At 40.0% G+C, this 16,524-nt stretch overlaps 1 protein-coding gene across 8 annotated transcripts in view; it reads left to right on the top strand.

Moving 5' to 3' along the window:
* MYO6 (myosin VI) overlaps positions 1-16,524 on the top strand; it is a 909,629-nt gene that overhangs the window by 423,876 nt on the left and 469,229 nt on the right. For all 8 annotated transcript variants that reach the window (XM_078648084.1, XM_078648085.1, XM_078648086.1 and 5 more), the window contains exon 11: positions 11,652-11,832. In XM_078648084.1, the coding sequence (XP_078504210.1) occupies positions 11,652-11,832 (181 nt within the window). The remainder of the gene's footprint in view (positions 1-11,651; positions 11,833-16,524) is intronic.

Here is a 16,524-nt window from a genome sequence, read left to right on the forward strand (position 1 = left end):
AAAACATTCACAATTATTCTTTTAAACTGGCAATGTTTAAATAGGTCTATACTTATTTAAACATTGCAGGTAGGTTCTGTCAGCATTTTAAAAGCACGATCAAATACATGATTGACCTACATACTATTCTGGTTAGGCAGGCCTTACTAACGTGTAAAAGTATCCACAGTTTGATTATCAGAAATGTGGCTGGGGGTTTGAAGAATATTTGGAGTCCCTTTCCTTTTAACACCTTCTCCCAGGAAGGATATGAATGGCAAAAGGGGTTAGTGATGGTCCTTTACACAGCAGCGTACTGCCGCTCCTTTGTTTCAGCTGAAAAAAAAGCACTGTTATCAACATAATGCTTCTTTTGGCTAGAGTATAGCTCCTCCCTGTGATCACTTAAGGCCCCCCTAGGGTACCTGCCCCCTAGTTTGAAGACCCCTGGTGTAGAGTGTATTATCTTAGAGGGCAATGGCATAGAGTGCAGTGGTGTAGCATTAAGTGCAGTGGCATAGAGGGGTGCAGAATAAAATGTCATAGAGTGCAGTGATAAGGAGTGGTACAGAACATATTGGCATGAAGTGTAGTGGGGTAGAGTGCAGTGGCCTAGATTAGAGTGGTGTGGAGTAGAGTGCAGTGGCGTAGATTGGTGCAGAGTAGAGTGGCGCAAAGTGCAGTGCCATAGAGTGCAGTAGAGTAGAGTGGTGCAGAGGAGCAGAGTGGCATTGAATGCAGTGGCATAGAGTACAGGGCGGGGAAGGGAAAAAACGCCACATGGAAGGGGGGCGGAGTGGGTGGTAGGGCATAGAAGTTACATGTAGGGTAAATGATAGACGGACTGAAAACACAAGCACTGGTATGGAGTACTTGAACACAAAGCAAACAAGCATTTGCAATGAAATAGGTCTCGCATTTGCGAGAGTTTGAGCTATTGGGGTTGTAAACGACAATGGCTTTTATTTATATGTTTTGAAAACCTGCAAGAGGTGCGTAAACACACACTTTGTACTAATAGTTGTTGCTTACGAGAAGCGAGGCTGGCAGTAACTGTGCCTTTTTTACTGCCAGCCTTGCTTCTTGTAAGCAAGGACTATAAGTACAAAGTGCATGTTTACGCTCCCTTGCAGGTTTTCAAAACACATAAATAAAATGCATTGTCATTTACAATGCCAATAGCTCAAACTCTCGCAAATGCAAGACCTATTGCATTGCAAATGCTTGTTTACTGTTCTTTTTACCTACATTTTACCCTTAATTCAGTCTAAATGTATTTTTCTGAGACCCCAAGGCAGCTGTTAAGAAACTGCACTTTTTTAAAGAGAGTATTCTAGATCTGTCAGTGAGAAGAGATTGGACCTGATGATCATAACATAGTTTGTTAGCTATCTATCGTACAACAAGAGGCAAACTGTAGAACAACTAGAGCTATGATTTATAACGTCCTTGTTCTTGTAGCCATTTCATGTTGATTGCCACGTTTGTACCATCTGTAAACCAAATACGTTTTATGCAGCTGGTAATAAGTACAGGCCTTGTCCTTGCAAAACTTAACATTGTTAAAACTCAGAAGTCATTCCTTCTCAAAAGACTCTTTAAGGGTTACCCAGTTAACAAACAAAATTAATGACAGGTCGTCCTTCACATACTGTAGGACTTTTATATCCCTTATATTTTTATGGAGTATACTAGGAAGTGGTGGCTGTTGACACTGATTACTTTTATTTTATCTCTGGGGCCATTTTTCACATCTGTCAACTTTATAGTATTGGAACCATCAATGAATATGACAAAGGAACGCATTACACTGAACACGTTGACCTTCCGTTATTAAATGCACCCTCTTTTGCCATGAAAATAATAATTCATGCCGACCTTAATCTCTGTAATTATCCCATGTTTGCTTGTGTCTGTAGTTTCTTTTCGTCACGGAAAGTACAAAACCCCAGCGGCATCTCAGTTGTTTTATGAAGTAGCGCACGTGTGTGCCTCCAATTTGCTTTATTCAGTGGCATTTTGTTCTGTATATCATAAAAAAACAATGTGAAAGAACGAAAAGAGGAAAATAAGGAAAGTTATACAACGTTTTCAATGCTAGAAGAGAAATGAAAGGCCAAAATAAAGGCGGGGCCGCCGTTCTTACAGATTGCACTAAGTATAGTAATTACATTATGGCTTGGAGACAGCGCATGCGTGCTGATGCATGACCTAAAAAAGGGAAACATCATTGATTCCCAAGCAATGCTTGGAAGTAGAAAAAGAAAGAGGATTTCAAAACAAACATAGCTGTTTGAGGTTTTATGCCCCTTGTGGTGGTGGTTGGGGGCGGTGGGGTTCTTTTCTCTTCACTGCTGTTCATACGGAGCCAACTATGTGGCAAATGCCCTGTCCCCTCTTGCACCAGCCTCGTGTTACAGTAAACAGAACCTTGCAAAACCAAAAGAAGCTACCCCGATACTGATCCGAGCTTATACAAGATGCGCAGGGTTGGCGCTTCAGCTGTTTTAGCTGCAGAGGGCGCCAGAGCAGTAAATATGCAGCGAAATCTAATTACTCAGTTATAGCCAAACATTTTATTATCTCCTCGCCCGCTCTTCCGTCCCAGTCCTAGCTAATGAGGTTTTACTTTTTTAGTACAGATAGATCGAAAAGAAGCAGTTTAAATCTGTCCCCGGTGCAGCCTACAAATAATAAATGTAGCATCTGAAACTAACTGAAAAACGGGTGCAGAAAATCGAACCAAGGACGTGGCTCAACATGTAACGCTGCTGACTTTGGAGCTGGAGAACAGGGTTCGAGCCTGCACGTGGGCTGTATCACTTAATTATAAATAAACAGAGATCTCGGAGGAGAGTGGAGAGAGTCAAACAAGTATAACAATAGCTGCGAGGAGGTGGCTGTAAATAAATAAATAGGGTCAGGAAGTTTAGGAAGCTGCTAGATGTGGAAATGAGAGCAGCAAAGAAAAAAAGTAGCCCCTAATTAAACAGATAACCACCAGCAGCGTAAGTTAACTGTAGTTAGTCCATGCTGCTTCCTCCAGAAAGGGAAGAAAAAGGAAGTGATGTATCGGCCTAAAAGCCAACAATCAGCAAGATAAGAACAGCAATGCCAGATTCCACCAATGGCAAGTGACAAAACAAAGACAAATGCAATGGGTGGAGTTTCAGTAGTAATGCTGATTACTTGATGCCTCGCAGAGGCAGCGCATGCGCTGCTCTATACGAGACCTAAAAAGTAGCACCAATAACGGGAACATTGGATGGACACAAGTACTTTGCCTATGCTCCAGGGAAGGGCCAAACACAAAACAAGCATATGTCGGCCGCGGCCATGACAAACAGGGACAAAGGAAATGAGAGTGAAGCTGAAGCTAACAAATGGTAAACTGTGGGCCAGCTGTAAGCCCACTTTATGGAATCAACATGGCTCGCAGAGGCAGCACATACACTGTCTAGGTGAAACTTAAAAAATAGAAAGTGTAGGATACTTTAATTTTGAGGTATTCTGATTTGAAAACGTATTATGTCTTTTTCCCCCTAAATTTAAGAATTTTAAAACAAAGATTACCTTTATATTATGTACCAGCCTTGGGGTTAGTCTCAGTCTTAGGGTCAGGTCTTTGGGTTTGCATTATGCTAAGGCTCTGGGTTAGAATTAATTTAGGATTAACTGTTTAAATACGGATGATGTGGCACAGGTTTCCTTGGGTGGTGGCTGAACCTAATACCACAGCTACCACATTTACAAAAGGGTATATATTCCCGGTTTTATGTTTTTGGGGCCTTTTGTGTCATGGGCACTGGACTCTACCCCATAAGCAGGGTACTGTTTTTTATTATGAGAAGTGTGGGAAAGCAGGGTGGCAAACATTTTGTGTATCCCAAAAATGCCAGTATCTCCCCTCACATTAATATGAGGAAAGTGCAAGATTTTAGGGTTTGAAGTCTACAGGGTATTCTGGGTAAGAAAATATAGTGGGCTACATGCAGGTAGGACCATCCTGGACCCCGTGGGTGTGTTGGTTTCAGGAATATCATGGTTAAATAGGTTTCTCTGAGTGGTGGCTGAGCCCAGAACCAGATACCATAAGTACTCATATACCTAAAATGGGTACATTTTTATGGCAGGAATTCTTATGCCTACATGTGGCATTTTATTAGGCTTTTCCTGTTGTAGACAAAAGGCCCAGCCACAAGAGTGGTGTAATGTTTTTATTGAGAGAAACATGGTAATGCGAAGTACTCAAACGTTTGTTATTGTTCGTTGAATTTCTCTCAATTTATGACTTCTAACTGTGTACAATAAAGGACACATTTGAATGAAATGATAGAACAGGTGACACCAAATTCAGAGTTAAAAACAATGATTAGCATGGCGGGGGAACAGGCGCACACAACCACTGTAAATCCCATGTCCGGTTTCAGATCTCAATGTCATTTGTATTAGTGTCCAAAATCAACTGGTGCTCAGGAGGAGGAAGAGCCACCTATTCTTCCTCAATTGGAAGGAAGGATCCAAAGGTCAATGCAGAGATTCTCCGGGCACACAGAAGTCCAAAAGTTGAGGTTGCAGCTTCAACAGTTCTTTATTGCGATATTAATTCATTATCTGCCCTTAGCCAACATGTGTTTTGTCTGTTGCTGTTACAGTCACAGCAGACTTCATCAGGGCTATAAAAAAGCAGACCAAATGTAATTTTAGGAGGTGCATCTTATGCATCTTAGTGCCTATCACCTGGGTCAATGACCCTAAGGGCACAATGTGTGCTATGGTGATAGTTCAGCTGTTACAACGACATTCTTTTCATTCAGTCGTGATTAGTGGCAGAAAACATGTGGCCACACTTTAATAAAGACTGTGATGTTGTTAGGTGAGGGGTCCCAAGTGCAGTAATTACTGCCCAGTACCTCAGTATCATGCGTATTATTTCTCCAAGGTGTAAGTATTAGTCACTGTCACGGTGTGTTGTGGTCATACGGGTACTCACCCAATAGTCAGTAACTATGATCGGTATGTGTATTCTCAAGGCTAATGAACACCTCGGCAATTAAGTCACATGCATTCTGAAAAATAAAACGTTATATCTTGATGTGCAGCATAAATAGTCACCAGTTATGTATTTATGAGGCGGATCATATCTTACCTCAAGCGTTCCACTCACTGATTTAAAGTATGGTACTCTATATGTATAGATGGTAGTGTTCTGCAATTAAGATGTAAGCAGAGTTTTACCTATTCCCATGTTGTTAATCTTCAGTTAATTTGTCCCAACAGGGACGCCTAATCACTATTTGTAATTGCCACAGAAACTATGACTGAGTCAAGTTCTCTCGAAAAATAAAATGAACCGGAAGATGCATTGCCTCAGTTACATGTCCAAGTTAACAGTACCATATGAGCTGAATATATCTGTTAATACTCATATTGCCCAAATAAGCTATATATGAGTTATCTAAAAGTAAAACCCAATAACCTGGTACTTGTCTGTCCATGAGTGATCTATTAAATAGAAAATAATAACTTGCGACATGTGAATGTGGCATCAGTAGTGTTCATAAAGACCAAATAGGCTTTCTATATCCGTTAGTTAATGTGCTTGTCTATCCGTAGGTAGTTTAATAAGTGGTGTTAATAACATAAATGAGTAAATCAGAACATGAGTGTAAACTGGGTATCGCATGTAAGTCGTAATTCCAAACTTACTCAGGTAAAAGTGTCTGTAGTAGACATGCGTATTGCGGCTAGTCCTGTCGTGTACTTGGGCGGTATGGCGTTCAGCTTGAGAGCCATATTGAATGTGAGAAATATGCCATCTTTATTTTTCAGAATTTATGTGACTCGTCGAGTTGTCATTACACTTGAGAATACACAAACCGATCATAGTGACTTACTATTGGGTGAGTATCCATATGACTAGCAACACACCGTGACAGTGACTAATACACCTTGGAGAAATAATATGCATGATGCACTGGGCAGTAATTACCACATTTGGGACCACTCACCTAACAACCTCACGGCCTTTCTTAAAGTGTGGTCGCATGCTTTCTGCGACTAATCACGACGTTGCACGAAAAGAATATAGTTGTACAGCTGAACTAACACCACAGCACACATTGTGCACTTCGGGTCAATGACCCAGGTGATAGACTCTGAGATACATAAGATGCTCCACCTAAAAACGAATTTGGTTTGCTTTTCTATAGCCCACAAATCAACACTTAGGACAAAGGCAAGAGAAGGAGCCAGCTAGCCTGGCTGATGACAGGTAATACCCAGAAACATGTCCTAGGATGCTTGTTTCCAGTTCAGGGAGGACCTGGCCTGGCAGTTCGGGCTGGACTTTTCCCATAGGGCGCAGGGTCAAGACTGATTTGCATATGGTCCAAATTGGAATGGCATGGTAAGCAAAAAAACGATGGATTTAGGCCCATATCTCTGTACTGGGGTGAATGTATGACATTGTTCTGCATTCTGTCCATCAATTGTTCTTTTTGCATTTGTCACCCCGAATGGGACGGGCATGCCCAGACGTGAGTCCCGTGCTCTCCATGCCACTGGAGTCAAGCTATCCTGGCTGATGAGGGCTGAACGCCCGAAACCGGTACTAGGATGCTTGTTTCCAGTCCAGGGAGGACCTGGTCTGGCATTTCGGGCTAGCCTGTTCCCATTGGACACATGGTCAAGACTGATTTGCATATGGCTGGGTCCAAACAGGGATGGCATGGTGAGCAAAAAAACGATGGATTTAGGCCCAGATTTCTGTACTGGGGTGAATGTATGACATTGTTCTGCATTCTGTCCATCAATTGTTCTTTTTGCATTTGTCATCCCGAGTGGGACGGGTACGCCCAGACGTGGGTCCCGTGCTCTCCATGCCACTGGAGTCAAGCTATCCTAGTTGATGAGGGCTGAAAGCCCAAAACCGGTCCTAGGATGCTTGTTTCCTGTCCAGGGAGGACCTGGCCTGGCAGTTCGGGCTGGACTGTTCCCTTTGGGCGCAGTGTCAAGACTGATTTGCATATGGCTGGGTCCAAACAGAAATGACATAGTGAGCAGAAAAAGAATGGATTTAAGCCCAATCTCTGTACTGGGGTGAATGTATGATATTGTTCTGCATTCTGTCCATCAGTTGTTCTTTTTGTATTTGTCACCACACTGGTATACAACATGGCTAAAACACATTTGCAAAGGCAATAGTTCTTGCATAGGCGAGACTTATTGGCTTTGCATATGCTTTTTATTAATTGGATTTTCCCATATTAATTGCTTTTTGGTTGTTAAACAATACAGTATCATTATAAGCTGCAGCTCAGTTGTGGCTCTGGTTATTGCCTATTTATGGACAACCAACACTGTATATTGATGCGACCAGAATTGTCTAAGAGACTTAATAGTCTGCTATTTTTGCGGATTGGCCTTTGAGGCAAAGAATTTCAGATGGAAACGTGTTAACTATTTCTGTTTTTTTCTATTTTGTTTACATTGTTTTCTTTCAATTATTAGTGTCTTTGGGAGAGTCATGGGCGATCTACACAAATGGCACCTTTCTGAATTCCATATTTTGTCTACTTTTCAAACATGTATAGATTTTTGGATTCACCCATGCGTTTTGTACTTGTTTCCGCCACAAACTGTAAGCAAGTAAAGACTCAAAAATAGGAAAAGAATTACCACCACATACAACAAACACAAAAACTGTGATGCCATTTTTTGAAAAAAGAAAATAACATACTTTCTTGCACTTGTTCCAGTTTTTCAAAAACATTTTGAATCGGCAGCCAAGAGATTAAAATTAGCAAGTAGGCTTACGTTGGAGATTCAGAGCATTTGTCTTATTTTGATGTTGGTTCATTACAGTACATTTTCCGTGTAATGTACATTTCAAGGTTGGTTTCACAACCGTTGCCTTCAAGGTTTAGGTATTTAAATGTCTACAATCTATAGCAACTTAATGCACATTCCAACTTTTTGCATAGCCATTCATTTTTTTTTTACAACTAACAGGTGATGTCAAATGAATCGCATATGTTTACATCTCACACTGCAAAGAATGCAGTTAACAGCACTAATTTCTGTATGCCTCTGCTGTGGTATTAAAGTCATTAAGTGGTTGGCAATAGTGACTGTAGATATGGTTTGATAATTGCTTTTGTGTGGTTGGTAATACCTTTAGGTGCACTTTGACGAATCTGCATTACATTTTGTACTCCAGCGGGAACTTGCCTGAGGTTGGACTTACTGAGTTTTGTGCAGATCCGAGCAGAGTACAAAAGGTTAAAGTGGGTCCAAAAATGTATTTCCCATTTAAATTACCATAGGAAATGTTCTTCTCAGCTACAGCAAAAAAAAGCTCAATGCATTTACAACAAACATGCCACAAAAGTAGAACTTCGTTCAGAAAGTATGCTTTTTTGATTTGCCATAAATGTCTTTCAGCAGTTTATGATATATTTGTGTTTTCTACCAATGTTGGGTGGGCTTGAAAAGGGATGAGTATATCCTGCCCACTAATGTCTTAAAACTCGCTTGTTTGGACAATTACATTTGACTTTTTCATAAACGTGATTGTCTAATAAAGATCTTAAATGATATTTTATGGCTGTTTTAATATATGCAAATTTGCAACAACTCATTAGTTTTGTGCCATAAAATAAAATAAAATGCCAAAAATGGGAAACCTAACAATCACTTCTAGGCCACATGGTAGGGTGGGGGATAGGTACCTAGTGGCATCAAAACAAATCAGGAAAATACATTTAATGGATTATTAACACAATACATTCCCTCCCGGAATTTAAGATGCAAAGACAAGGCGCTGGTAATCGTACCGCGATTCAACAAAGCAAGAATGGGGGCACGCTCATTCAGACACCACGCTGCAAAAACATGAAACACTCTACCGGAAGATCTGAGAATGGAGCCTCGCGAAACCAGGTTTCGCAAACATCTGAAGACTTGGTTGTTCTCTTCAGCATATCAGTCCCCTCCAAATAACTTAGGTCTTATTAGCTTACTTGTCCCTTTCCCCTCTTACTGGTCTGTTTGAGCGCAGGGACACACCAGTGGTGTAACCATGTGCTATACAAATGGATTAAATTAAACTTGAGAATTCAAAAATATTTGCGAGCCTGCAGCCACCATTTTGTATTCAGAAAGGGGCAACATTTTCTTGAGCTGTCAAATTTCATAAAATATGTGAGATTCTTAAGAGCAAAAGCGTTATCCTATATATAAGGCACCACTTTAAGCAAAAACAGAGAGACTGAGCGAGGATGAAAAAAGGTCCAGGTCAGTCATTAAGGTACAAATAACCTATGTTAGCATTCAACAAAAGCTTGCAAATAAAATACAAATTCTTGAACTTCAAATATAAAGTTAACAGGTATTCGCAAATAAAAAAAAAAAAAGGAATTAAGTCATCAGGCCTTTGGCTGGTTGTGAATCTTCTTAGGAAACATGGGTGATTGGATGCGAGGGCCAAGCCTATGTCCAAAAGCGATACCAAAGGAGATGATGGACGGAGTGCTTGAGCAAATCAAACACTCACCCCCAGTCAACTGATCTGGGTTTAATCCATCATCATTCTTTAGCTCACTCCACCACCCCAGTTCAGACGTGGCCATATGCAAATCAGTCTGACACTGTGCCTCATGGGAACAGTCAAGGCCGAACTGCCAAGCCATGTGTTCCCTGGACCGGAAACAAGCATCCTGGCACTGGTTTCGGATTCCTAATCCTCATCAGCCAGGCTATCTTGAATCCAGGAGTAGAGTGAGCAAGGGACCCACTTCTGGGCATACCCTGCCAACTCAGGGCGAACAAAGCAATACCAAAGGAGATGATGGACAGAGTGCTTGAGCAAATCAAACACTCACCCCCAGTCAACTGATCTGGGTGTAATCCATCATCATTCTTTAGCTCACTCCACCACCCCAGTTCAGACGTGGCCATTTGCAAACCAGTCTGACCCTGTGCCCGAACTGACAAGCCATGTCCAAAAGCGACATAGGTTGACTGAAAGCACCTCTATCTAAACCTCTATCTAAATGTGTGTTTATTTTTTTCGGAAGGTTTTGGGGAACATGTTACATGCGAGACAACAGAATCTGTTTATATGGCAGACTTAAACTCCCTGAAATTCCTCAGTTGTGGTCCACTACAAATATTCTAACTCACACACTCACCACGAAGACCCTAAAGATAGAACATCTTCAACCAACTCTACAAATGCACTGAAAAATACTTTGATGAAGCGAAGTTGTGGGTTTGTCTGCTCATAACCTATGGCATATGTTTAAAACAAAGTCTGATTAACATCTACTGTTATGAAGCAGTTATGGTTATGAAATAAAGCCTAAAGACCCTTAAAATTAGTCAGTAATGGTTAGTTACATAAACCATAACTTGAGTCTCTGCCATGAAAATCATAACTCATCCACCAATGCGCGGCTAACAATCTCACAATATTTATACAAACAAATAACAGAAATATACAACTTAACATCATTAAATAAAACTTCTCCAAACAAAGGAATTATACAGTATCCATGGTGAAATCAATCATGTCAGTGCTAAGATGCATATAATGTTACCACTGATGCCATCGATGTCATTTGTGAAGTTATCTGTCACATCATATGTGAGATTAATAGTGAAGGCGAAATATTTCAGCGGATTTGAAAAACATAGAAATTCATCTGTTTTGCATCTGCACACTGGAAGACTGTAATCAGGATTGCTCCACTACTAAGCAAGTGGAAAACAGAAAAAGCTCAACACTGTTGCTTTAAGGAGCATTATTAGGAACTGGGCAATGTATTTGCCTTTATATAATTGCGGTAAGGTAAATACATTGCCTCGGACCCCTGATGGTACTTTCCCAGGAGGGCTGCCTGTGTGTAGTGCGTGCCTGCATGGTTCTCTTGGTCCACCACACTAAGATTCCCTTGCTGGAGAACTTGCTTTGATGCACTGCCAGGGGACGGACAGTGTAATTAAGAGAATGCTATTAACATTATCTGGTCCCTGACAGTGCAGGACAGTACAGCATTAATTCCTTATCCTGTACATTCCTCAGAATGAGGAATTCTTGCGCTGCAGGCATGTGTTTGTTTTTTATAAGTCATTGTAGAGGAATGCAAAACTACTGGAAATCACCGGAACTGCTTGAAATTTTGCATTATCTTACCGTTAGTTGGAAAAAAAAAATATTCCCATATGTGTGTGCAATCAAAACCTTGCGACCATAGTTCAAGTACAAGGGGTTCCATTGATTCAGGGAACTCGAATCACTAAATCAAATAAATAAGCCTTGCTAGTGTTAGTCCAATTGTTTCCTCTGTGAAGCGACTGTAACATTTAATCGATGAGACACTACACAAAGTTTCCTCATTATTTTGGCTTTAGCATGACGAAGAATGAAGAAATCTGACCTTCGGATTCCAGTAAGTAATGTATGAAAGTGAGTTTATTAACTTATTGCCACTTGCACACACGCATGTGCATTTATATTTCTGGGACAATTGTTGAGGTGCGTGGCACTTAGACCGATGTATTGCATGCCTGTGCTGTTGAGTAGCCTGGGTGATCCACGAGGAACATTTATAATGCATTTCTTCATGGTAGAAATATTTGTAACCTGTGTCTTTGCTGTTGTCTTGTAGCACCTCAAGGATCGTCCGTTGACGGACCCTCTGCTCGATGATCATGGAGACTTCAATCGCATGTGCATTGCTATGAAGAAGATTGGCCTGGACGACACCGAGAAGCTCGATCTCTTCCGTGTAGTGGCTGGCGTACTGCACCTCGGAAACATTGACTTCGAAGACACTGGCAGCACCTCTGGTTAGACTAAGCTTTTACCTTATTTCCCTTTTTAATGCTTCTTTGTTGATGAATACACATTTGTTCCATACTTATAATTATCTTGTAGAAGATAGAATTGATAGTTAATTATAAAAGATAGATACCATCGCACTCCTGCCAACAATTTATGAACATTTATATTACAAAATGTAAGCGTTAGTCATTAAGCATCAACCAAACATATTCCACAATACAAAGTCAAAAGTTTTTCAATGATGTTTATATTTTTCAGTTGGTGCAGGCAAGAGCCAGTCTGAAAAGTACAGCTGACATGTTTTGTCACGCCAGTGACTTTTTCAAGGCTGTAATGTATATCTGAAAACAAATCAGAGGACGATTCATGATATTACAAGCAACTTATTAAAACCTGATTACAGTATAATAAGGATTCAGAGGACGATTCATAATATTACAAGCAACTTGTTAAAACCTGATTTCAGTATAAAAAGCATTATCCTCAGTAATGTGCTTATGTGAGTTGTGAGAAATCGGCAAGGAAAACAGCACTTGGTAATTCAGTTTAAAAGCCTGTATTAAAAAACTGATTTATCGAAGTGCATATCGTGCAAAATGGGATAAAGTTGATAAAGGATTAAGTATCATGCAATTTATTTAACACCATCTAGAGAATTGTTCGAACCAATAGCTGGGTGATCAGAAGATGAAAGCAGGTTAGAAAGAACTTAAGACCCTTACGTGTCTATTAGTGGGTGCACAATTAATTATAAGAAAACAGAAATCACACCTTCTGTGTGAAAGGTTGTGGACCGTTAAATGTACAAAAGATGAAAAGGTCATGTGGCACTGACCTAAGGCTGCGGTGTTACGGCCGCTGATCTTAAAAGGCGATCCGGTAAGGTTGTCAAAAAAGCAGTGGCTTCTAGGATGAAATTAAAAGTTATTAAAAAGTGAATATTTAAGAACTAACTATGTGAGAAAAAACGCATGTAAGCTAATGAAATGAAAAACTTACAAGCAATATTAGAATCCAAAACGGATCTATTAAATGGCAAAGATGTGGAACTTCAATGGTTGTCACCACAAGGTCCTAAAAATAAAAACTTGGTGCATGTAAGCAACCTCCCCATAACTTATAGTAGGGCGTTTAAACCCTATGAATCCATCTCATGAGTGGCAACTTCCAAAAATAATAAAGGACATCTGTTTTTTCCTATTGTGGTGTAGCAATGCGTAGAACTCTCAAACTTAATGTGTGTACTCTTGCTGTCCATCCATGGGATGCCCTGCAAATGAGCCTTGGTAAGCCCCCTAAGTGGTGGGAAATGAATAATATCACACAGTGAAACAAAAATTCACAGGTATTGTCGGGTAATAAGGACACAACAAATCTCTAATTGTATGAAGAACCCCACATAGGTTACAGTTGTGGTAAATTCCATAGTGATAGGCCTAGCATAAGCACTCGATGACCGGAAGAGTCCTAACTCTAGTTTAATACAAAAAATCATATTTAAATGCTAAATCATTTGTGTCATACGGACAAGTGTACTGATGCGTTGTTTAACCGAAATGGTAACAATTGAGAGATCGCTCCAAGAAGTGGCAAGGATACAAAAAGCTGAATCCAGGATATCCCAGCTTTAAGATCAGATGACCTCTATGCATCACTAGGTTACTATGGATAAAAAACTGAAAATTTTACTTGAAAGTAAGCTAGAAGAGCTGAAAAATCACTCTTGACGCTCTAACCTGTGGCTCGTCTGGGTTCCAGAAGGCTTTGAGGGAAGACAAATGCATCAATGGGTCGAGACATTTATTAAGGACAATGTGTTGCCCAAATTCTCAGGAGATCTCACTATCATGAGGGCACATAGGGGCCCAGCCCACCATGTTCAAACTCAAAGCTGCCACAAACAATCCTGGTGAACGTCGCAGATTTCTTGGTCAAAGAACAGATACTGACCAGGGCTATTCAATAGAAGCAATTCTCAACTCGCGAAGTTCCTAGCTGCTGTATTTTTTCTCGGGTATGTCTGCAGCAGCGGCTCGTCATCTGAAGGAATTTGTTAAACTTCTGTACTTGTTTAAGGCACAGGGGGATCTGGCGGCTATAGCTCAGCAATCTAAGCTAAGAGTCTGGGTGCAAGGAAAATGTCATATGTACGCAAATCTCGACGAGGCTCAAGAACTGCTGCAGAAAATGACTACAGAAAGTAGATAATGAAAAAGAATCGGGAATGGTTGCGGTTTATTTATTGTTAGATTGATTGTTTTTCTCTGATTTTCTGAGATAAAAGGGGAGGGGGACAGGTCACTTCAAGGTGCAATACCATGGCACCCAGCTTTGGGGTAATTCAGGGCGGGGAGGCAAGGGGTATGGTGGGCTATTCCCCAATTGCCAGGGTTGGAAGGGGCATGGGGAGTTGGTTAAGGTTAGGGACGGGTTAAACAATGGAAAAAATTTGCGGGATAAGTGCAACTTTTATAGGATGTGTTTCCGAGCTATCGAGATACTACGTAGAATACGTTTATTGTGAGATGACGGAAAAAATGTTAATAAGGAAGATACATTTCAGGAGAGGTCGAGGTCGAGATATGCTTCCAAAGATAGATCAAAATGACACAAAATATAAAAGTAATTACATTCAACGTGAATGGTTTGCTGAATCCACGTAAATACTGTGCATTTTTAAATTGGCTAGCATCCCTCACCCCGGAAGTATTATTTCTACAAGAAACCCATTTTAGGACTTATATCCCCAAGATATCCCTACCTCAAAAATATGCGTTGCCATATTTTTCGTCTGCTAATTTAGCGGTTTGAGGGGTCGGGATTCTATTAATACAATTGACTGGCAAATTATCAAGGTTTTACGTGATGGGAAATGTATATCGTTATGGGTGAAGGTAAAGGTTGCGGAGACAGTGTTAAATTTTGTGAATTACTACGGTCCTATAGATGATGAAACCATAGCAATTAAACAAATCTATCACATAGCGGTGAATATGGTATATAGCTGGTGATTTTAATTGCATTCAGAACAAGACATTTGATACCTCGAATAAAATAAAATAAAATAACAATTAAAGCCTAATTTGGCAAAGTTAATAAAAGGTATGATAATGGATTTTGCCTTAACAGATCCATGGAGGCAAGGGCACCCAGGTTTATCTCAATTTACCGGTTATTTCTCTAGGTATAGAACAGCATCCTGATTGGATTTTTTTTGGTAGATAGATTATTAGCTAACGGCAAAACAGAGATACTGGCCAACTCTTTTTCTGACCACTCCATAGTTTCATTTACTCTAATTTTAGGGATAACCCCGAAGAAGAAACCAAGGTGTCAGTTCAATAAGTCTTTATTAGAAGATAGTACTTGGCTGAGAGAAAATAGTATTTTTATTAGAGTTTTTCCAATTTAATGAAAATATTGCCCCAATCTTTATGGTTTGGGTGGCATTTTAAAGACTCTTTCAGAGGGCAAACGATTTCCTATAAGTTCAGGTTGAGTAAACAATGCAAGCAAAAGATTTCGGAGTTACAGGCCGCTGTTGATAAAGCTAGACAAGATGTAAACTTAACGAGCAACAGTGAAATATACTTTTAAGGTACAACAGCAAGAATTATTCAAAGCTAAGGAGCAATTGAAGGATTTTTTCTTTCAGAGGAGATTTCGGGAAGAAAGGCAAACCAACAAAAGCTTTATGAAGAGAGTTAGCATATTGGCAGATTTTTGGCCTGGACTACAAAAAGTCAGAAAGCTGGACAAATAATAAGTCAAGTAAAAAAATCCATCTACTGGCCAATTAGAAGAAGATAAACACATGATTGCAGATGTCTCTCTCAATAAATTTATGTAGAGCTACAGGTTATAGAAGAGTCAGAACTGACATCATATTTTTATTTATTGGACCTGCCGCAGCTGTCTCGGCAGCTCACTGAGAGGCTTAATAGTTCTATAGAAATCTCACACATTTTTACAGTATTGAAAAGTATCTCAAATGTCAAAGCCAGTAGTTCTGATGGGATCCCAGTAGAAGCATATAAAATATTTCAAGAAGAACTACTTCCTTTCTTAAATAAGTTGTTTAATAAAATGAATGACAGGATAGATATCCCTAAACATTTTAAAGAATCAGTGGTGGTAGTCTTCCTTAAAAAGGAAAAAGATCCGTGCAAAGATCCGTGCAAACCAAATTCTTACTGCCCTATTAGTCTGTTAAACACAGATTATAAATTATTTATGAAAATCTGGGCAAGGAGAATTGCTCCATGTACCCAGCAGGTGGTTCATACAGATCAAAATGATTTCCTTCTTAAATATTAAGTTATAAGCAGACAATATAATGTTATATCTCAAAGCCAGGGGTTCAAATATACAGGAGGCACTGGCCAAAATCCAGAAATGTACGCAGGTAGGGGGATACAAAGTGAACCAAGCAAAAACGGAAATCCTTACATTTAATTTGGAGTTTTCCGAGATCCTGGCTTGTTTACAAAACCGAGCATCACATCCAATTAGATACATAGGTATCTTTGTTACAATGATTATGGTCAATTGTTTCCACTGAACTATAGTAAGATGCTTGCAAAAGTGAAAAAATGTGTAGATAAAGGGACTCTGCGGCAGCTATCACTGATAGGACGGATTTTGATGGTTAAAATGTCAGCGCTCCCATTGTTTTTGTTCCTTTTTAGTAATCTCCC

Source organism: Lissotriton helveticus, chromosome 6 (assembly GCF_964261635.1).
Source record: "Lissotriton helveticus chromosome 6, aLisHel1.1, whole genome shotgun sequence".
Lineage (NCBI taxonomy): Eukaryota > Metazoa > Chordata > Amphibia > Caudata > Salamandridae > Lissotriton > Lissotriton helveticus.